General features: G+C 51.1%; 2 protein-coding genes and 1 long non-coding RNA gene across 12 annotated transcripts in view; 2 read left to right on the plus strand and 1 right to left on the minus strand.

The window, feature by feature from the left end:
* Positions 1-4815, plus strand: part of MLLT1 (MLLT1, super elongation complex subunit) — a 32609-nt gene extending 27794 nt beyond the window's left edge. For both annotated transcript variants that reach the window (XM_027701599.1, XM_027701600.1), the window contains exon 12: positions 804-4815. In XM_027701599.1, coding sequence (XP_027557400.1) covers positions 804-932 — 129 coding nt within the window. In that variant the 3' untranslated portion in view covers positions 933-4815. The remainder of the gene's footprint in view (positions 1-803) is intronic.
* Positions 4816-5336: 521 nt separating this feature from the next.
* ACSBG2 (acyl-CoA synthetase bubblegum family member 2) lies at positions 5337-22517 on the minus strand. Of its 9 annotated transcripts, none has more exons than XM_027701594.1 (15): positions 22472-22517; positions 18480-18609; positions 16491-16570; positions 15730-15974; positions 14379-14467; positions 13697-13817; positions 13195-13275; positions 12509-12658; positions 11805-11981; positions 11071-11252; positions 10568-10801; positions 9769-9986; positions 8527-8666; positions 7447-7693; positions 5337-6840 (listed from the first exon to the last, which is right to left on the minus strand). In XM_027701594.1, exons 2-15 carry the CDS (start codon positions 18602-18604, stop codon positions 6728-6730), a joined length of 2202 nt encoding a protein of 733 aa, XP_027557395.1. In that variant the 5' UTR covers positions 18605-18609; positions 22472-22517; the 3' UTR covers positions 5337-6727. The 9 variants fall into 9 exon arrangements, with proteins under 9 accessions (XP_027557395.1, XP_027557393.1, XP_027557392.1 ...); XM_027701592.1 differs by lacking the exon at positions 22472-22517 and adding an exon at positions 21642-21722; XM_027701591.1 differs by lacking the exon at positions 22472-22517 and adding an exon at positions 21363-21617.
* Positions 17646-18659, plus strand: LOC113976438. Its single transcript, XR_003537095.1, has 3 exons — positions 17646-17760; positions 17847-17979; positions 18622-18659. It is a non-coding gene; the product is annotated as an uncharacterized LOC113976438 (long non-coding RNA).
* Positions 22518-22849: the final 332 nt, after the last annotated feature.

Consider the following 22849-nt stretch of genomic DNA (forward strand, 5'->3'; position numbering starts at 1 on the left):
TCCCTGGGAATCTGTGTGTCCAAGAGTCTCAGCCAGACCCCTGGGATGCTTGACCCTTCCTGAGAGGGTCTGCTTTGCTTTGAAAGCAGAGATATGGAGGAAAAAATATAAAAATCAGCTGTGGATGTGATGCTTTTGTTGGAAAAGATACAGGAGTGTGATGTGGGCATCTTCCCTCTCCATCCTGGCAGTGGTCCCAGAACTGGGAACTCCTGGTCTGACTGACAGCTTAATCTGACTGACAGCTTCCTCCTGAGGGGAGGCGGAGGGGCAGGCACTGAACTCTGCTCTGGGACCAGGGAGAAGACCCCAGGGAAGGGCTGGAGCTGTGCCAGGGGGGTTGGGATGGATCTCAGGGAAAGGTTCTTCCCCCAGAGGGTGCTGGGGCACTGCCCAGGCTCCCCAGGGCAGTGGGCACGGCCCCAAGGCTGCCAGAGCTCCAGGAGCGTTTGGACAACGCTCTGAGGGACAGGGTGGGATTGTTGGGGTGTCCTGGGCAGGGCCAGGAGTTGGACTGGATGGTCCTTGGGGGTCCCTTCCAGCTCAGGATATTCCAGGATTCTGTGGTTAAAAGGAAGGAAACATGCCCACATCACTGTCCAGACTGAGCTAGTCAGGCATGCAGGAGGAGCTATTTTGCTTTTTTGGGAGAGGATTCCCTTCCTGTTGTGAGACATCCTCATCTCCAAGGCTCTCCCAAAGGGATGGGAGAGGACTGGGTGGGTTCTGCATACCTGCTGTCTCTGCTGTGCCTACCCCTGTTGAGGTCTCTGTACATCCTTCCTGTCCCCTTTCCTGCCCAGATTGTGAATCTCATTGAGGAAACCGGGCATTTCAACGTCACCAACACAACCTTTGACTTTGACCTCTTCTCCCTGGATGAGACGACCGTCCGCAAGCTGCAGAGCTACCTGGAGGCGGTGGCCACATGACGCTTGGCCTGAGGGAAGCAGGCTGCTCTGAAACCAGAAACCCCCTTCATTGGTACCAGGAAAACCCATGGAACTAGGCCTTCTTATCCTCCTGCCTCCCCCGAAGCACTGCCTTAGAGAACAGCCATGCTCTAGGAACGCTCAGCCAGCTGCACTTTCTCGTAGGCTTCAAACCAGCGCCCGTCTTGCTGAGTCTGCCCTCCCTGGCTCCGTGTGGAGGCTGGGCCAGGCCCCAGGCAGAGCAGACGAGCTGCACTTCGCTGCACAAACCTTTTTTGGTTTTTACTTCAAGCAACTCGTGTTTCAAGAGCACATTTTCAGGCGTCTCTGAGATCCGAGGAAGTGTGGACGATGTTTTTTCCGTCACCAAACCTTGGGAGCAGCCCCCGCGTGTCCTGATCCCTGCAGCTCTGCCAAGCCAGATTGGCTTTTACAAAGAGACTGGTGACAGAGGAGGCTTCCCAGGATCCTGCTGGTCTGCTGCAGAGGAGAGGGGACGGATTCCAGTTGGGAATTGCCAGTGGTCCTGCCGCGGTTCGGTCCAGAGCAGTGCTGTAACTCGGCTCCCAGTGGGAACAGGACCCCAGCTCCCTGTGCTCGCTGAAGAGGCCTCTGGAATCTGCTGTCTCCCACTGGGGTTTGGAGATGTCTTGTTTGTTGATCTGAGCTCCTAAACAAAGTCCCACTCCTTTCAGTCTGCTTTAACTGTAATAGGACTCCAAAACTGTAAGCTGTATATTTTATATATATATATTATATATATGTATGTACTGTATGTATAAGAAGGGCCTAGTTGGGTCTTATGATCTTAAGGGTGTGTTTTTCTGTTGTTTTTTTTAATGGCTCTGGCAGGGGAAGGCGCTTAATAAGATTTGACTCGTTTGTTAATTGCCTCTTGTGGACAATTTGTAGTGTAAGGAAGCTGGACAGCAACCTCCACACATCCCACGCTCCAGAAGGGGCTCACCCCTCGTCTTTTCCATTTGTCAGTGTTGGATAACTTTGCCAAAACACGTGATTTGGTTTTGTCCTGTGTTCTCAAAGAGGAATCTCCTACAGTGGCCCCTATAGTAGTGGCTGTACTTTGGGAAAACCAAAACAAGGGAGAACTTGGTCTTTGGACACACCTGGGAGATGCTGATGTGAAAACACAAGTGGAGTCAGGTTTGTTTCCTCCTCCCTCTGCCGCCCCTCTGCCTGTGCAGGAAAAGGCAGGAAACATAAACACTAATCCAGAACCTCTCCTATATTTCTAGTCAGACTAGGATTGACCTCCAAGTGTTGTCCAGGTGGATGTGCAGGAATCCCGCTGCCTCCATCAAAGCTGTGTTACGCTCCTGGTCCCTAAAATTCAGTATTTTCCAAGGAATTGCTCGTTTTTCCTAGGGGGGGTGTAAAGCTTTTGCCAAATGGGGCACAGGCAGTGAGGGAGCAGCACTGCTCCCGGGGGGGTTGCACCGCTCCAGGTTTGCTGTCCCTTGTTTTGGGTTACCCCCTTTCTTTATCATGGAAATGTTGCAACTAATCAACTGAAGTGGCAATATGATGATAAGCTTGTTTGAGTTGGGTCATGTTGACCTGATTCCCATTAATTTTGTTGTTGTACCACCTTTCATGTGTCTTGTGTGTGTGTATACACACACGCGCACACACACACACGTATATATGTAAAAATTCAAGCTCGTGCCAGGTGCAAACCCTGTCACACCAGTGATCTCAGCTGTTTTCTTTCTTGATGGACGATGCCAAGCCTGGAGAGGAACCCTGAGGAGGTGGAGGACAGTGGGAAGAGCAGGAGCTGGGATGTGCCGCGGTGGAGGACGGTGACCACAGACCCTGTGGTGGGTAGTTGCGAACCCCTCGTGTCTCTGTTGGATCTGTGGCACAGAGGAGGCAGCTTTGTGCCCCACACTGGGCTCCCTGGCACCGCCATGGGGGGGGTTGGTGGCACTGTCCTGTCCCCAAAGCAGAGGAGCAGCCGTGGTGGCTTCAGATCTCTTTGCTGACTGTCTCCAGCCGGGTTTGTCGCTCCCACAGCTCCGTGTGGCAGCACTTCTGGGACTATCCACAGCCTCCAGGGGTGCCCCATGGGGGACCAGAGGTGCCACCTCCCTCCTGCCCCTTCTCAGTCACCATCCACATGGTCACCCAGCTCCCAGCCAGTCCAAGAACACATGTGGGAGCGTGTTCCTGAATGTGGCTGGAAGCGCCCAGGGCTCGCGGCCGCGGCATCGTCCTGTCCTGGAAGTGACTTTCTTGGTGAAGTCTGCTGAGCGTTGAGAGGGGTTTGGTTTGGTTTTTATAAGAAGTATTTTACACGTGGATTTTTTTAGACTGTTTATAATTCCCCCTGAGAACCCGAGGTAGGATTGTCCCCCAGCAATAGTTCTTCTCCATTGTGTGCACATGCTGATTTGTTACTAAAAAGGTTTCTTGCAAGTACTTAGTTGTTCTACAGAGTTGTTGTTTTTTGGGGTATGTAGTAGCGTCGGGGAGCACAGGAGGAATGACTCTACAAGCAAAGGATGGTCAGATTTGGGCCTCATCTTGTGTCCCCTTGGAGTTCCCTGTGTAGATTCCCTCTAGGCTGGCTGAACGCTGTGCTGAACAGGCCGTGTACAGGTTTTTGTGGATAAAGTGTTTGTTCTTGTGTCACTCTTGAGAGCATGGATGGATTATTGTACTCTAGGAAGGAGGGGGCAGTGCTGCTGCAGGCATTGCTTCAGGTCCTCGAGGATGTGTCGTAGCTTGCGTTGTTAAAAAAAGGAAAAAAAAAAAAAAAGAAAATCCCAAATTGACTTGTAGCCATAATGGTTTTTCCAAGGAAAACGGGCAGGACTCTGTTACTTTTCCATGTCCTTCATCATGTTGCTGGTGGCACAAACAGGTGCTGCTCAGCCCTGAAGGCTTCCAGAGTTGCTGTGAGTTGAATCGTGTTGGAGGTGAGATCAGGACTCGGCTCCTCGTCGTCCTTGGCCGTCGGATCCAAGGGCAGAAGAGGGGCCAGGAGCGTTGTCCTGGGTCCTGGTCTGCTGTGTATTAAGCCTTGAGGCTTTCATTACTGACATGTATTAAAAAAGGAAAAATTAAAAAAAGAGGAAAGGAAGGAAGGCTGGAGCCAAAGGCCAGCCAGAGTCTGGGAGCCGTAGGTAGCGAGGCCGGCTGCGGTCAGGCTGAATCCATGGAAGTGCAATGACTCTGCCACCCGTGGGATCGCTGGGTGCAGTGGGAGCATCAGAACCAGCCAAGCAATTGATGCAACAATCCAGAAGCAGTTTTTTTTGTCAGATCTTGGAATGTGTTTGATGGTGAGAGAGGTTGGAACGTCCCTTCTGGAGGTGCCCGAGTCGCTCTGGTTCCACGGATTTTCCATTGGGGATGCACTGGAGCCCCTTGTGCTCAGATGAGGCTCCTTTCTGCTCGCCCAGGGGTGATGCTGTGGCCACTCCTGGTGCACCTTGGACAGGTATTAGTGCTCAAAAGGATCCAAATCACTCGGTGTGGCTTCCCTGGGGCGTGAAATAGCCATCAAAAACTGACAAGATGAGTTTGCACTCCTAAAGAAAAAATGTAAGTACTTCAACTTCTAGAGAATTTTTAATTGTATTTCTGCCTAGAGCCGAGGTATTAAATACCTCGTCACTTGAGGATTTTAAAAGTTGTGTTGGGACATGAGTTCTTCACTCAGCTGTAAGAAATGCAGCTGGCCCAAGACTAACTGCAAGATTTAAAAAACAAATAAAAAAAAAAAACAAAACTCATGTTTGTAATACGTTACAGGATTGTTGGTCCTGAATTTTAAACTTTTTGTTAAATTTGTGGAACTATGGAGGAATTTTCTAGAAAAAGTGAAATAAAGTAAGATGGAAAAGTAAAACTTCAAGTGGTTTTTGGTTGTTGTGTTGCTTCTCCAGGGATGACACTGTGGCACCTCCTCATGGAAAATGTTTCCCATTAGGAGCACCAAAGCTGGTGATGCCATTGGCTGCAGGGGGAGGTGAAAAGCTAAGGAAAAGGGAATCATTTTAAGGACAGGATGGTGGGGAAAGGCTCTGATGTCCCTTAATACATTGGACTTTAAGTTGGTTCATGTGAGGGGAAACAGGCCAGAGCAGGAGAGGTGCAAGTGCTCCCCCTCTGCTCCCAGAACGTGCCAGACCTTGTCCCAAGCCCAAACCAGGGCCCAGAGCTCTGGCACAGGTTCCTCAGCACAGGGTAAGGGTGAGACCTTCCATCCCCTTCCCCCTGTGGGAATGTCACACAGCCCTGGGCTGCCCCAGAAGCAGCTCCCCCCTCAAGGATTCCCGAGGCAGCAGCCCCGGCTGCACCTCTCCCAGCCCTTGGCTGCTCCCGGCCCTGTGCCACAGGCCCTCAGATCCATGTTTTCCAGGAATGACCGAGGAGTCAGGAGACACAAACTGCAGAGTTTGTTTATTACACATTCCTCTTCCAAACACTGGAGACACGGCAAATCCAACAGCTCCGAACACAGGTTTGCAGGGGATGAGCAGCAGGTGCATTTCCCACCCTTCCCCAGGGGCAGGGGGAATTTCCCTGAGCCCAGATCAGAGACACTTTGGGGTTTAACCCACCCCGAGGTGCCCAGGTCCAGTCCATGCCCAGCCCAGCCAGGGTGTGAACCAGCACAGAGCTGCTCTGATCTGCACCCACCACCTCCCACTGCTCCTCCTTTTCCATGGGAAGAGTTGCTTGGAATCAGGGCTGGGCTGTCCCGCTTGAGTCCAGGTGAGAATTTCTGGTTTGAAATAACCCATTTTACAGACAATCCTTCATTTGCTGTCGGGATTCCCAGGCCCTCCTGGGCATGGGGCAGCCTGGAATAAGCCCTGCAGAACCACTTAGACCCATGAGGAGCTGCTGGTTACAGGTACTTCCCTCCAGCTTTGCAGGTCCCTAAACCTGTGTCCTGCAGCCAATGAATCCCATGGGAAGGACCTTCACAGCTGCTGGGATGGCTGATCACAGACCTTCAGAAGAACCACTGGGTTCCCAGCACTGTGTCCTCTCTCCAAGCACAGGTACAAACCCTCAGTCCACCCACCCCCCACTCTGGAGTTTCCCATTTCACGACATTTCTAGATTGTAAGATACAGACAGATTTCACACATTGTACACAAGCCTTATAAATAGTCCCTGGACTAAATCACTTCCAGAACATCAGCCATAGATTCTACTTCAATAGTACGATTTATGGCTTCACTATAACTCAAAAAAAAGATTAAAAAAAATCAAAATATTGCACAGACAAACCCAGTCCATGAGAGGTTCCAACTCCACTGGTGTGTGCAGTCACCCAGCATTTGCCACTTCAGACAGGGTTTGTGGGGAAGGAGATTTAAAATGACATGGATGCCACCAGCATGCAGGGAAACGTGCAGAGGGAGGGAGCAAGGACACTGCTGGGAAACGGAATCTGCCTTTCTCCCTCAGCAGGGAAAGTGCAGCTCCTGATTTACAGCTCCTGCTTTACATTCAGCTCAGGAAGAAAAAAAAAGAAAACTTTGGTTAAAACATAACGTCACGTGGATTGAAGGTAAACATTGTATTGCCCTTATAAAAATGGGAATAAAAAATAACAGAGCTGAGGTATTTGGGATATCTCAGCAGGGAACACAGACACAGGAGAACACGGGCGTGACCACGCTCACCACACTGCAGGGCAGGGCCAGAACATGGACAGCAAAGCGAGCCAAGGGGCTGCATGATGGCAGAGCCTCTTTATTCCAACAGAATCCAGGGAATCCTTCCTGGGGAGCTGGGGGATCTCCTCTGGGTTACTGCTGGGCCGAGGTCTCCCCATTGGGAGTGTCCACATCTGCATAAAACTGAGCAATCTGGGCTTTGTATTTCTGTGCCACCACCGGCCTCTTGAGCTTCATGGTTGGGCCTGTGGAGAATCAGCACAAGTTTTAATGGAGAGGGAGCCACAGGGAGCACAAATCTTCACTAGGGTGAAGCAAGTCTGGAGGGAGAGATGAAACACAGGAACAGTGACCAGTTCTAAAGTTGTCTTTGGGATTAATGGAATCTCCCTCCCTCCTTCCCTGTGAACAGGAGCAGCACAGCATCACCCAGAGGGTGCTGGGGCACTGCCCAGGCTCCCCAGGGCAGTGGGCACGGCCCCAAGGCTGCCAGAGCTCCAGGAGCGTTTGGACAACGCTCTGAGGGACAGGGTGGGATTGTTGGGGTGTCCTGGGCAGGGCCAGGGGTTGGACTGATGATCCCTGGGGGTCCCTTCCAGCTCAGGACATTCTGTGATTCCATCATCCTGCAAGAGGCATCTCAGAACAAGGGTGAGCACAGCTCAGCTCGGTGCTGCTGGCCAAAGGTGGGAATTCATCCCAACTCATCCCACTCCCCAAACTGCAACAGGGAAAAGCCTCGGCGAGGAAAGGCCATGGGGAGCTCTGTTTTGGGGGTCCTGGTTATGCTGGTGTTCAACAGCCAAGGAAGGGGTGCATGGGGGACCCCAGATGCCTCACCCATCACTCACCAAGCTCTCCACCAAAGAGGGAAAAGTCCTTCTCCAGAAGGACCCACTTCTGGACTTTCTGGGCATTGGAGGTGGCTCCCTCATTGACCGCTGTGATGCCTTTCTGGATGGCGGCGTAGATGGCCTTGTCTTTGCTGCTGATGATTTCAGAGACCTTTGTGGCCTTGCTGCCCAGCTTCTGACAGTATTCCAGAGCCTCTGGAGTGAGCTCATCCCCCGGTTCACCCGTCTCTGCATCCACCTTGCACTGCAGGACGAGCCACAACAGGTCCCTTTGTATTGCTGAGCACCAAAACGCTGCCCTGGGATGGTGCCAGGGCTCCCTTCCCACCCTGCTCCCAGCTGTCACTCCACCAGCCCCTGCAGCTTCATCCAAACCCTGGCAGCCAATGGACACTTGGGACAGAACATGGATAAACCCCCTCAGAGCTCTGCCTGCTCAACAGCCACCTTGATGCCAAGGACCAAACAGAGCTCATCTGCCAAATCCCTCCTGTGCTATCTAAAGTTAATCACTTTTTTTCCAGACCTTTTCTGGGCCACAGTTCACTTCCCTGCATCCCACAGTCAACACACACAGCACAGAACCATGACAAGCACAGCAGGGCCACCTCCAGGGCCTGGCTCGGGTCTCCTACCCCAGGTGAGGCTGTTGATCTTAAGTCTCACTAATTCCCATTGTCCTGCAAAGCCTGTGTGGGACCACTGTGGATGTGTCCTGGTGGAGTTTGAAGCCAGAGTCTGACAAAGCAATCCCTGACAGCTGCTTATTGCCCAGCTGAGAAACTAAACCGGGTGAGAAAGGCAGAAGGGTTCCTTTTTCAGCCTCACTTTTAGGTCTTTTCCTTCTCTTTCTTCCTGCCCTTTGTGGCACAGAAAGAGTTGCCCTGAACAGGGTGGTCTGAGCAAGTGACAACTTTGCTGTGGTTACAGCTGCTCTTTGCAGCTCAGCTACAACAAACTGTGCCCCACGGAGCCTCCTGTCTCCACAAGACACCAAAAATGTGCAACAATCCTCTTCCTCCCTGGAACTGATCACATTCAGTGACAGAGGTGGGTTCCCTCCCTGTTTTCCATTACCTTTAGTGTCAGAAGCATTGACAGGAATTTGGCTTTGTCCCCAACCAACATGGCATTGCTGATGATGGGAACAGCATTTTTGACGGCATCCTCGATCGGAACGGGAGGAACGTTCTCCCCTCCCGCAGTGATGATGAGCTCTGGAAAACAGTCAAGTCTTGGTTAATGCCTGGAGTTTCTCCCCTTCCCACAATCTGAAACAACTCAACAGCTCCTTCATGTCTCCTGGATCAAACAGTGCGTGGAGAAGGCGGCACACCAGGACTGGGAAAGTAGTAGAGTCACCATCCCTGGAAGTGTTCAAAAAAATGTGTGGATGTGGCACCTGGGGACAGGGGTTAGTGGTGGCCTGGGCAGTGCTGAGGGAACGGTTGAACTTGATAATCTTAGAAGGCTTTTCCAGTCTTAATGATCACTCCATGTCTCCAGCCAGGCCAGGAGAGAGGAGCTGGAGCCATGAACACACACACAGCCCTGTGAGAGCTGCCTCAGTGCTCTGGAGGTGTTTGCAGTCTGGGAACACAGGATGAGCCCTCAGCACCTTGGCACACACACCTTGGACTCTCAGGCACCTAAGCTGGCACCCAAATTGTCAGAAACTGAAGATTTGCTGAGGTTGGAGGTCTTGGCTTTGTTTGGGGTTGCTCAAAGCAGTGTCCCAAGAACCTCGTTGCTAAAAGGCACTTGCACAACAGGGTTAAGCTGTTGTTTTCCTTGGAAGTCACCCAGCAAAGCTCCTGAAACTGGTGGCACAACAAGCCCACAAAGCATTAAGTGCTGCTGCCGAAATCCAAGGGTTTCTCCCCCATTCTGTGACACATCCTGGTTCCAGGGGCCACCCCTCTCCTCCCATCACACACTGTGTCACACTCTCAGAGCCAGGACATGCTGCAGCCACATTCATGTGGAAACTCCAGAAGGAGAAGGATTGAAATAATCTGTGCAAGCCACAACCACACAAGCAGCAGAGCCTCCCCTGCACCAGGGGAGGTTTAGGTTGGATACTGGGAAAATGTCTTCACTGAAAGGGTGTCCAGCATTGGCACAGCTGTCCGGGGCAGTGGTGGAGTTACCACCCTTGGAGGGATTTAAGAGATGTGTAGATGTGGGGACACGGGTTAGTGGTGGCCTTGGCAGTGCTGGGGGAATGGCTGGGTGCCATGATGTCTTTCCCAGCTTAATAACTCTGTGATTCCATAGTGCTGCACAACATCAAGACAACCAAGTCAGGGGATGAGTTACCTTTAATTCTGCCTGTGATGTAGAGGAATCCATCTTTGTCATGCTTGCCCAGGTCACCTGAGTGCAGCCACCCATCCTCATCGATGGCCTCTTTGGTTTTGTCCTCCATGTTCAAGTAGCCCATGAAGATGTGTCTCCCTGAGAAGCAAATCTCCCCAGTGCCATCCCTGTCTGGCTTATGGATGAGGGTCCGGCAGCCTGGGAGTTCCTTCCCACAGCTGCAAGAGAACACAGACCCATGGCAATAATTGATTTTAAATGCAATTCAAGCAGAGATTAACAGCAGCACCCTCTCCAGCTTGAACAAAGCCCAGCAGCTTTTTAGTACAATGGCTTCAGGAAGGAGCTTAAAAGGCATCTGCTCATGTAAGGGAAGCTACAGCAAGAGTTGTTATTGCAGAGATCAGTGCTCACACACCAAGGGTTTTCCACTCATTGTTCTCCACACCTGAGCTCTGAATGAGAAGATTTATGTCCTTGGCAGCAAACTTTTACTGTGCAGACTGAACAAGCCACTCAAAGACACCCTCACTGCCATTAAAGTGTAGGTTGGAGTTACCAACTCTTCCTTCTTCCCACCAGCCCCTCCATTCCTCCTCAGCTCCTCCAGAATCCAGCTAAGTTCAATTTCAGCCTCCCTGCTGCTGCTGCCCTTGGCAGATCTGTGAGATGTGGCCAAAGGAACCTGTTCCCCAGTGACCCTTTAGTGGCAGCAAAACTCGGGATGAGCTGCATGAGGAGAGATGGACGTGCCAGATGCAGGAGAAACCTTGACCTCACCCTTCACCCCTGCTCTCACCTGGTGAGCTTGAAGGCGTGAGGGACGGAGATGGTGTGAGGCCCAGAGCTCTCACTCATGCCATACAGCTCCAACACGGGAATGTTCAGGCTCAGAAAGAATTCCAGGGTCTCTCTGGTGATGGGAGCAGCCCCTGTGTAGCACTTGGTGCACCGGTCCAGCCCCAGGGCCTTCCTCACCTTCCTGTACACCAGGTGTTTGGCCAGGCGGAAGTTCACCGGCACCTCAGAATACCTGGAGGAGGGAAATGGGCACAAGGTCTCAGCCTCCAAGTAGAACTTCTTTCCCTTCCTCCTTTCCTCATCATCCCAGTTTAGTTTATTTAGTAAAACAATGAATTATTTGCCCTCCAGCCTTTGCTGCTTACCCTAAAGTTTGGCTTTATTGCCCATAAATCTGGCCTGTTATGTTGGATATAATCCCTGAATGGAACATAATCCCTGATCTGATAGCAAAGTTCTCCTAACACTCATGAGCATCCCTTAATTGCAGCTCATAATTACCCATTCATCCTCTTCAGGTTGGTCTGCAGCCCCACTCCCTTGGCCCACGAGGCCACTTTCCTCCGCAGTGCCGACGATTTCATCCCTACGGATTTCATCTTTTCTTCCATTTTTTCCCAGACACGAGGAACCCCCAGAAAAGCAGTTGGCCTCACTTCCCTCAGGGTCTCCACCAAGCTGCCCTGAGACAAGCAGAATTTGATGCAGCTTTTAGAAGTGCTTCACTGCAGACTTCAGGTCAGCACCGGTCACGAGCCAGAACTTGGGACTGTGCCACGAGCTTTGAGGAACTGCTCATTTTGTGCAGTGCCATCGGCAGAAAGGAACCCCCCAGGGCATTCCAATGGAAACTGGGAAGGCAGCAAGGGTCTGTGCTGACACAGCACAGGGAGAAGAATCCCTTTCTCAGGCCACAGATGGAAGTGGTGTTACAGATTTAACTTGTGCAATGCGGGCAGAGCAAACACAAAGCTGTTGCTCAACCAGCCGTGGGGGCGGGGAAAGGTGTCAGGTGAGACACTCAGCAGGTCCCAGCTGTGAAGTCTGGGCCAGTTTCTCCCAGGCTTGGGAGAGAGTCAAAAGGCAAAGGTCAGAGTGGCTCTAAAACCAACAGGGGCAGTTGGTCACTGGGCAAGTAAACCCAGTCAGCAAAGCTTTCAGAACCACAGGATAACACAGCCTTGTTTTGAGCCACGAGCAGATGGGTGGGTGTAGGTTTATTATTAAGTTTTTACCTTCAATGCATCTGGCTGAGCAAAGTAAACTTGCACTCCAAAGGTCATGGCTGACCAGATATCAGACATCTGGGCAGCGATGTGGCTGAGGGGCAGGTAACTGATCACCTGCTCCTGCCTCTCCTTGGGGTCCGTGAGCATGATGGACCGTCCGGCCACCGCCGCCGTCCACGTCAGCTGCAACAGAACCCATGGGGGGTCAGGGATGGTCCTTCCAGGCAGGGACAGCATAGAACACACAGGTACAACATCCTGTGATCTCAACATCAGGCACTCAGCTTGTTCAGCTCGAGAAGAGACTGAGGGGAGACTCCTCGGGGGCTGCAGCTCCTCCCGAGGGGAGGCGGAGGGGCAGGCGCTGAGCTCTGCTCTGGGACCAGGGACAGGAGCCAGGGAAGGGCTGGAGCTGTGCCAGGGGGGTTGGGATGGATCTCAGGGAAAGGTTCTTCCCCCAGAGGGTGCTGGGGCACTGCCCAGGCTCCCCAGGGCAGTGGGCACGGCCCCAAGGCTGCCAGAGCTCCAGGAGCGTTTGGACAACGCTCTGAGGGACAGGGTGGGATTGTTGGGGTGTCTGTGCAAGGCCAGGGGTTGGACTGGATGACCCTTGTGGTCTCCTCCAACTCAGCACATTCCATGATTCTGGAATGAATCCGGCTGATCTGTCACAGCTCCAGGGGTGGCAGCAGAACAGAGCAGACACTCACATTGTCGTGGCTGAGCATGACCCCCTTGGGCTGCCCCGTGGTCCCCGAGGTGTAGATGAGGGTGCAGCACTGGTTGGGCTTCTGCGCCGCTATGGCCAAGTGGAGCAGAGTGTCTGGGACATCCCTGCCCAGCTCCATGAACTCACTCCACTGTGCAAAGAAGAGAAGAGCTCCATCACTTTGTGATCTTTCATGTGAAAAATTAAACCCTTTGCTACACACGAAGAGAAGGAAGCCATTCCCTGTGTTCAAGCCTCTGGAAGATACGCACCGCCCCACACTGTTTTCTGGCTGCCACAAGAGAAGCAGAAAGGAGACAGACCCATCCTGAGCAGCTTTCCAGCTCTGTAGCAATCCCGGTACTCACTGGAGTAACTGTGGGACGCAGGGCTGCCTTGCAGAGGTGGGTAATCCAACACCCTCCTTAGAGCAGGGATTATCCAGGTTTGCACAACAGCTCCTGCCCAGTGGGGCAGGCAATCCCTCACCATGGCCAACACAAGCTCATGGGATCACAGCCACAGAATCCCACACTAGTTTGGGTTGGAAGGGACCTTAAAGACCACCTTGTTCCACCCCCTGCCACGGGCAGGGATGTTTAAGGTCCCATGGAAGGTGACAGGTACTTGGAGACACCACCTGAACACAACCAGGACTTACAAGCCATGAAGATGCCCAGGGCTTACCGAGTACAGATTTGGTCTCTTCTCCTTTATCTCTTCCCCATACTGGACAATGGCCTTCAGCTGAGGTAGTCTATCCTCAATCTGTGTTAAGAAGGGAGATTCATGAGAAGGAGCAAATCCTGCTTGTCCCTTCCAGGCCACATAACCCACCACTTGGCATGCTCCTGCTATTTGCCATTTTATTTAAAGCCAAGAGAATCCCATCTGTGCTACTGAAATAACAGGGAAGCCTCACTAGAAACTCATAATTTGAGCTGGGACGTTGCCAGACATCCTAGAGGCTGTTCAATTGTTCATTTTGGCTTCTCAAGGCTTTAAGAAGGGAAACCACCACTTCACCTCTTGTGAGACTCAGTACAAGAGACAACCCATCTGAGCCAGGCACCAAGAAGGCTCAGCCAGTTCACCTCTGCTTTCAGAGCCAGCACTCCCCTCTGGTATTACCCTCCCACAGCTGTCAACAGGATGCTGTAACCCCCAGACATCTGAAAAATAGAATTACTTCTATGATTTTCTGCAGCTGTTTCTGGTTTTCCACCACTATAACATCAGCACTGCAGTTCTCTGCCACATAGTGACAGGCCTCGGGAGAGTTTGTTGTGTAGATCCCAACAGCAAATCCACTGTAAGGGAAGAGGGGAAAAAACAAAACAGAAAAGCAAAACACAGAATTAGAGGACAAGAAGAATTGCTGGCAAAACTCAGACCTTTTCAGAGGAAAAACTTTGAGAAGAATATCCCATAATATGACAAGAAAAAGTGGAGGGTTTAATTCCAAGAGCAAAGGCTCTGATGTGGAGCATGGGAAATGTCAGAGTGGTGTAAGGGTCCAAAATGTCTCAGATGGAAGGAAGATATCAAAATCCATCCTGGGATTCTCTGGCATTTCCCATTATATTTTTAATCACAGTATATATAAGAAATCTTTTGGATTAACCTAGTGGTCATCTTATTTTGAGAGAAGCATTTGGCTAAAAACAAAAATATTAATTCTTGTCTCATTGATTCATTCTGAATTAAGTCGAGGTTGTCGTTTCCTTCATTATATTAAAATACAAACAACTGGGTTTGGGGTTTTTTTGTGGTTGGTTTAGTTGGGGGGTTTTAATCATATTTGCTTCTCATGTGGATACTGCAATTACTGAGTGCCAAAATTCATGGCGAGAGACAAGACTTGTTCTTACCCTGCAAGGATTGCTCCAATGTCAGCAATGAACCACTCAGCAGAATTAAATCCCAGGATGCCCACTCCATGGAAACGCTGCAGCCCCAGCTGTAAACAAGAGATGGAATTACAGCACTCTTGGTTTTCCTTCAAAGAAAGCTCAGAGTTAATTTACAGATCTCTGCTGCAAACACAGGGAACAGGAGAGAGTTTGTGTTGTTGGACAGAGTGATTCCCACTGAAAAACTTCCCAAGAGCCAGGATGGAACCAGTTAAGTTCCACATCAGGCACTGTCCTGCTATCAGTGGGAAGGAAAAAGGGCTTTGCAGAGCTCTGTGCTTGGAATGCCTGGCTCACTGACACCAACACAAACCTGCAATCCAGGGAGTTCTCGGTTCCCTCTGGGAAGGAGAAGAGGTGAAGTTAGATAACATCTCCTGAGACATTTAATACAGTTGGATATATCAGATATCAACAGTGACAAGAGTAACAAGCTCCAGTGACAGTCAGAGACATTTTGGGATGAAATTTCAGCTGGAGGAGTCCCAGTCTTTAAATCTCCCTCCGGTTTTGTCCCAGACGGGAAGATCCCACCACGGGAGTGAGACCAGGGTGACCATGACTTGAAGAAGCCAGACTTCATCATAACAGTAAGAACATGGAGTGTTGGTTTCCCTCTCTGAGTGTCTCAATCCCAACAGCACAGGCAAAAGGCAGGGCCAGATGGGACATTTAAGGCTGGTTCACAAGCATCCCTTCAAATTTTGAATTTGAAAGATTAACATTTCCAAGCCTCTGGAGGTGCAGTGTCCAGGTTTGCCTCAAAACCTCAAACACCTCACTTTATATGTCTCCTTAAATGCCTTTTTTGAAGTTGGATGTGGAACCAACTTGCAATAAATTCAGACAAAACCCCTGTGGGGAGTACCAAGGTGCCCATGGCATGTTCAGGTACTTCGCTGTCACTGAAAGACTCATCTACACTCAGAGAATTGGAAGGTTTAAAATACATTTGACTGCAGCCATTCCAGCACTTAAATGAGTGAACATTAAACTGACTTTTTACACAGTGGTAGGACAAGAGGGAGCGGTTTTAAACAAAAAGAGGAGAGATTTACATTACATATTGGGAAGGAATTCTTCCCTGTGAGGGCAGTGAGGCCCTGGCACAGGTTGCCCAGAGCAGCTGTGGCTGCCCCATCCCTGCAAGTGTCCAAGGCCAGGCTGGATGGGACCTGGAGCAACCTGGGCTAGTGGAAGGTGTCCCTGTCCATGGCAGGGTGTTTTATGAGATGAGCTCTAAGGTCTCTTCCAACCCAAACCACTCCGTGATTCAATGAATATGAACAAGAGCTCAACAAAAACTCACCTTCAGAAAGCTTTTTGCTGCTTTACAGCACTCATCATAGTACATTTTGTATGTTAGTTTGACCCACTGGCCACCTTTTTTGGATGCAAGGGCATAATAGTCCCCATATTTATTGACAGTTTCCTGGAAGAGCTGGTGAACAGTCTTTGGTGGTTCACTGCCTATTCCCTGGTCTTCCATCCTCAGCTTGACCTCCCCATCCCGACGTGTTGTCCACACTCTAGAGGCAGGAGAGGAGGAGGCTGCTTGGAAAGAAAGGGTTCAGCATCTTAGGTTTCAACATTTCTTGCTGCCATGACAGAAATATAAATCCAAGTATCAAGCACACAATAGCAAATGTTGTTATACCCCTCTCACACCCCTTTTTCGACCTTTTCCTCTTGGCAAGTTTGCCACAGGATCCCCCCTATTTTGGACTGGGAGCCTCTAAAGCACTTCAAAATTTTGTTAAACATTTCCTCTAACCCGCTCTGCTGCTCAAAAGCTCTTGCACTGTAAGGTGGCAGCTTCCTCCAGCATATACTCTGCTATTTTTAATTTGTTTTTCTTTTAAGGAGGGCTGAAAGCAGGACATTGGTACCTGACACTACTTATTTACTCCTCGAAGCACAGCTGTGCTTCAAAGTCTAAGTTCAAGACACCTCTGGACAGCCTATCCTGCACCCTGAGCTCCTTCTTCCATTCTTATGGTTGGATAAATTCCTCTCTCATTCCAACAATAATTTTATGCACATCACAGTGACCAAACTTCTCATACTCACCTTTGGGATCAACTGAGTCCAGCTGATGTCTCTCCATGTTGGAATCTTCCCCTGGCTCGATGTTGTGGGGCTCAGGAGTTCTGCAAGGCAAAAGCAGAATGAGCACACTGAGGGCAGGTTTGCTCCATCACTTCATTTCACTAAATCCTTGGATGTTGAAGTGGCTCCTGATGTCCTGCAGGTGACTTTATTAATCCACTACCCTGCATGGCTCAGGTCCCTCAGAGTGTGCAAGCTTTGCCTACGCTGGTTTTGAACACATGGATGTTGCCCTAATTGCAGCTTTCATTGCAACCCATAAACTTAACAGCTCCAAAACAGGCATCATTTAACTCCAGAGGTCTGTTCCAGGTGCCTGAAACAAAGAATATGCAGTTGGGAGGAGAAGGAGGGGGGTAGGAAGGGCCACATGGATCTGGGGCTCATCTCCTCTCTGCAAAATGAGTTCAACAACAAGGAGGCCCCAGGGCTTGCCTCAAGTCACCCTGTGGGAAAACCCATGGAGGTTTCCTGCAGAAGAGCAGGAAACTGATTTCACAGGAAATCTTGTTCTTGTGTATTCCTAATAAAGCCATTGGGCTCCCACCAGATGTCTGTGAAGGAATGGGAACAGGTACATCCCATGTACTCCAGCCACGCTCCTCCCAGTCATCCCTTTTCCTTCCAGCCCTGCAAGACCTGGTGAAGTACCACTTGTCCCTGGTTGCAAACCAGTTTTCTTCCTCCAGCCCTTTCCAAGAAGGACTTTCTCACAGTCCTAATGATGAGGATAAGGCATAATCAAGTTGAGACCATGAGCTGGAAGCCAGACCCTGTGAGATTTGGGATTTGGTCCCTAGAAGGACAGCCCACGCTCCAACCAGGCAGCTGATGCTTGTTCCCCTGCCCTGGGCAATACCCTGCCTGGACCATCAGCATAGCCCTAAATCCAAGTTCTAGCTGACCCAAGATTATACTCCAGAGACCCAAAATTTCCATCTTGCCTTGCCCTACCAAGGCCCTTTTCTTCAGGCCATCATGAAGGTGTTTCACCAGGCCAGTGCTCGGTGTTTTCTCTTCCCCATGACAACATTTGGTTGTAGCCCCAGCTCCAGGGTGTTCTGGAATGGCTGCAGGGCCCTGACATCACAATAACCCCAAAACTCTGTAGGACAGCTCTGGGGCAAAAAGGAGCAGACAGGTGGAGCTCCTCTGCTCCCACACAATCCAGGCGGGTCTTCCACTGAACCCCACATTTTATTCCCCTTCTACCAGATCAGAGACAAGGCAAGTCAGTACAGCCACTACGAGAATTTCAGTGTAAGGGGGAAATCCCTTCCCTCTGGTTTATGCTTGCTCTGATTTTCTAGGGAATAGTCAAGTCAACTGTTACTGCTTTGGGAATATAAGATTTAAGGCACAGAGAAGACCTGACATGGCTGATCCCATGTACTGTCCAAAAGCAGAACTGCTTCCCTGAACTAATCTCCAAGCCAACAACCAGAGCTGAGTAAATAATGTTTTTTTATTTCCCCCAAAGGGATTATGAGATGTTCCCTCCTCATTATCGAGAACATTTTTCAGCACAAATTAATCCTCAGTAGCAATAGTTCTGCACCATTTCTCCACCAGCTTTTATGATCAAAGCATGCAAATGACCCAGTAATATGAGCAAAAAAGCCCCAGCTATTTCCCTCACAGTCAATCAAGTCATCTTTTTTCTCCCCCTTATGACATGTAATTCAGTGTAGCCTGAAAAAATTTAGGTAAAGAGGTTTTATTCAGCTAGATCCCATTATGCTGTGGGGAGATATAGACCCTTAAACACTAATCTGCTCTTCAGACTGTAAATCTAAGCAGCCTCTTAGAGGAGTTTGGTGGAGATCAGTGTAGGCACCACACACGAGCTGTCCCCTGCAGAGGCTCTTCCAAAATGATTTTAATTAATCCAAGTAAGATTAGAATACAAACTATGTACACAGATTAAATAAAACCTTAAATTAGGCACACCTGGCTGAAGAGTTGAGCAGCACATCACTCAGTGACACCTCACAGTTCCCTTCAGGAGCTGAATTACAATAAGCCATGGGGACTGGTTCAGCGAGTGCCATCCGTGCCTCTGACTCACACAGCATCGTCCCTGCGAAAACAGGTTTTAACAATTAAAATACAACCAAATTCTACGGTAAATCGGCTTCAGTCGATGCAGCTACACGAGAGAGGCAGCCCCAAAGAGGCACAACTCGAACCTGCATGAAACGCGGTAAATTCTGACAGCGTTCGCCGCCACTCTGTTAATTTGAAAACCTGCTGAAACCTCCACCCTGCAGCAAAACCAACGTGACACCCCCAGCTCTGAGAAAGCCCAACGAGCCAGACAATTTAAATTCACACTCCCTGTGCCCCAAAACGCTCCCGCTCGGCTCCCAGCCCCCCACCCCACCCCGCAGAGCTCCATCCTCACAGCGCATCGCCGTCCCGCAGCCTCCGCTCCGCACCGGCGCCGAGCCCGACGTGGAATAGGCTTTATTTTTAAACTAGCGCCCAGGAGGCAGATCTGGAGCATCTTATGTCATGTGCTGCTGCCTCGCAATTGGAAGCGGCTCGTCACCCCACACCGCCGCCTCTTAAGGAGGCTCTGGCCCCACGCCCGCCTCAACCCCGGCACACCGGGGATTTCGGGTCCCTCTCCGGGGACGCAGCCTTGGACACCCTAGATTTTAAAAGTTCTCATAAAAACCAGCGGTTTTGCAGCTGTTTTTTTGGCAGCTCCTATGCTTCTTTCAGCACTTTGTCTCGGGGGATTTTATCACCTAAACAAAAGTGTTTTCTTAAACGCTGATTTGATTTAAGGTTTCCATTCATCAAAAGCCTTTGACGCTTATGAGTTGCCAGGCTGAGCTTTAATTGTTTCAAGGGATTTCAAGCTGATTGGAGATGAATCTCATTATCCCTGATCTCTTTAAGAAGTGGATTTTCGGCTGCTATTTTGTACCCGCATTAGACAAACGCGTTTAAATCGGGTGATGCGAAGAGCGCGTTTGCATCAATGATGAGCGACAGGAGCGAAAGAGCCCTTTTAATAAATCAGAGCCAGCCACGCTGCAGCCTCTGACGGGAGGGGAAAGCCACGCCAGGCACAGCTCAGAGCCCTGGAAAGCACGTCCCCCTTTCCGCTTACTCATCTGAGCAAGACACGTCGCTGCTCACGCCACACTCTGCTTCAGCCACGCCAGGAACAGTTTAATTCACCGGCAGCTGAGACTGGGATGTCTCAAAAAAAAAAAACCTCCAGCTCTGAAGCGCCGAGATAACCGGCAGATGTTGCCCAACACCCCCGTTCTAGGCTGAAAGAGCAGAGCGGTTTATCTGGGGGGAGTTATGAGCTGTGAGAAGAGGGGGGTTATCTCTGCACAGACCTGCCCAAGCTGGGGCAGTTCCCAGCCCGGAGGAGCTCAAACCCACATGTGGGAGAGCACAATAGATCCCAGACTTCTCGGTGCCACCACGGCCTCTCTTGCTCAAGGAGAAATCGAGCACGAGCCCAGGAGGGACAAACCCCACGGGGCCTGACCCCCTTGTGCAATTCTGCACCCACCAGCACCCACAACAAGGGGTTCAGGGCTCCCCTGTGGCCCTGGAGGAAGCTTTGGCCTCCGCACTAATTGCAGTGTTCCTCTGGCTGGCTGTGCTTTTAATGCAGCAACAGAGTTTCAAGGGAAAACTGGTGTTCTCACTCCAGCTGTCACAGAATCATTGAATCCCAGAATGGTTTGGGTTGAAGAGACCTTAAAACTCATCTCATTCCATCCCCTGCCATAGGCAGGGGCACCTTCCACCAGACCAGGTTGCTCCAAGCCCCATCCAACCTGGCCTTGGACAGACAGCTGAAGTGCAACCTGGTTGTGCAGGTTTCCTTGTGAACGCAGGGATCACAAACCAGTCATGCATTTTAGACAACAAATTTAGGTTAGAAACAAAAATTTCCCAATATACACTCCCTAGCTCTGCTCAACTCTGCAGCTCAGTCCCCCCCTCCTTGATGCTCAGTTATAAATACAATCCACTGGAAAACACACGTGTTTCAGGGTTGGAACTGGGTGAGCTTTAAGGTCCCTTCCAACCCAAACCATTCCATGGTTCACCAGAGCCAGGTGTAACCCCTGGGGCAGATCACCAGGATGGGATCAGAATGATTCTCTCCTGGACACACGACAGCCCGCCTCTCATTGTTCCCAGAGCAGTTAACACATCGTGATGTCCCACAGACGTTCAGGAACGTGGAGAGCACACACCCAAACAAAAACCCGCGGCAAGAAACCTCCCTTTTAATTAAACCTGCCTGACTCCTTAAATCATTTAAATACAAAACACTTTGTGCTTTGAGGGAGCACCGTGTCCCAGAAGAACTGGAAGTTGAATGATTCTATTGAAACCACTGCAGAGTTTGAATAAATGTCTGACAACGTGCAAACTCCTGGCAGGAGGTTTCATTTATAGCACACCTTCAACAACATCAGTTCAAATTCAAATTACTGAAGGTGTTATGAGCCTTTGACATTTTCCAGCACAGCCCACTCGGCTTCCTGTGGCTGATTTCTTCTAACTGGTACAGACACCACATCCACCCCACTCCAGATTTCACTGTCCAGAGCAGCTTTAGGCAACTGCCACCTTATCTTGCTGCCTTTCCACATCTCCACCAAAACTCCAACCTGGCCCTTTTTGCTCCTTTGTCTCCTTTCAAGATTTATTAAGTGAGGAAACAGAAGCTGAGCAACCTACTCTTCCTCTTTTAGATAAACTCCATTTTTAGCAAGGGCAGCCACAAAAACTTCCTGAGCACTAAAGGTTTTGTCCTCAGCAGTACCACTGGTTGTGCTGGAGAATTACCTGATGCTGGAGAGGAGGGAGCACGAGGAAAAGTAACTCCAAGCTCTCTGAGGATGATGAGTGACTGTCAGGACTGCACACAGACACTTGACTCCACCACAGCACCTTCAGAGCTGAGCTTTGGCTGAAGGGAGCTGCCCACAGACCCAGGGCAGGGCACTGATGGCACCAGAACTGTTCCTCAGCCACCCAGACAAGCACAGAACTCTCAGTTTCGTGCAGTTTGCTTCTCCAGGACCCCGGGGTGTTTCAGGTGGATTCCACAGACACGTGACTCACCAGGAGGCTGCTCCGAGTTCCTCTTTCCTACAGAGCTGTTTGCTTTACTGCACCATCTGCACAGCGGGTGGGAACTCCCCTCTAGAGGAGGAGGAGAGCACAGGGATGTAGGAAAGCACAGGGAAGTGTTTCCAGGGATGCATCAGCTGTGTTTCTGCCACTGCCACACATGGCATTGTATCTGCTGGAAGCTCAGGAGGGCTGGGAGCCAGAGCAGGAGCATCCCAAGCACTCAGGTCACCACATGGAGCATCCCCAAGCACCCAGATCACCTTAAGGAGCATCCTCAAGCACCCAGATCACCTCACAGAGCATCGCTGAGTGCTCAGGTCACCTCATGGACCATCTCCAAGTGCCCAGGTCAGTGTATGGAGCACCTCCAAGTGCTCAGATCACCCCACAGAGCATCCCCAAGTGCCCAGGTCATGTCACATTCCCTCGATGGGCACAGGTGTCATGTGGAAGGGACAGACCTTCCCCTCGGACCACCCACTGCCTCAGCCCACAGGGTTATCCCCAACCCGAGTGGGGGGTTATTTAACCAAAAATCCCAAAAAAACCTTCACCCCCACTCCCCAGACACCCACCCGCAAAGGGACATTAGGAGCAGCCGACACAAGAAAGGTGAATCCCACAGCCAAACCCCCGCCACGGGTGGGCACGGGCCACGCATCCCACCCGCACCGAGCCCCACTGGGGACACCCAGAGAGCCGTGGGGAGCCATCACACACACACACACAGACACACAGACACACACAGCCCGCAGGCCCCTCCCCGCACCCCCGGGCGGGCTGTAGGACGGCGGTCGGGCTTTAGGACCGCGCGTTACCTCAGGGCCCGGCGGGAGCGCGCGCGCAGCAGCGACTCATGAGGCGGCGCGCGCGCCGGGCGGGGCCCCTTTAAACCTCCCCGCCCCGCCCACGGCCCCGCGCGAAAGATGCCATTGGGCGAAGCCGCTGTCAGTAACGGCGAGGTCCCGCCCACACAGGCGCACAGCTGCGCTATTGGTCAAGGGGGCTGTCAGTCACAGCGAGGCCACACCCCCGCTGGAGAGGCGCGCGTCGCCACTCTATTGGATGAAACAGATGTCAATTACGGGGAGGCCCCACCCCCTCGGGGTTACCCGCGGTCGATGCCCCGGTGGTGAACGGCGACAGGCGTGACCAGGACACCGGGAATGGCCTGTCCCGGGGTGCCAACACAGCCC

Source organism: Neopelma chrysocephalum, unplaced genomic scaffold, assembly GCF_003984885.1.
Source record: "Neopelma chrysocephalum unplaced genomic scaffold, ASM398488v2 Primary Assembly neopelma1_164, whole genome shotgun sequence".
NCBI lineage: Eukaryota > Metazoa > Chordata > Aves > Passeriformes > Pipridae > Neopelma > Neopelma chrysocephalum.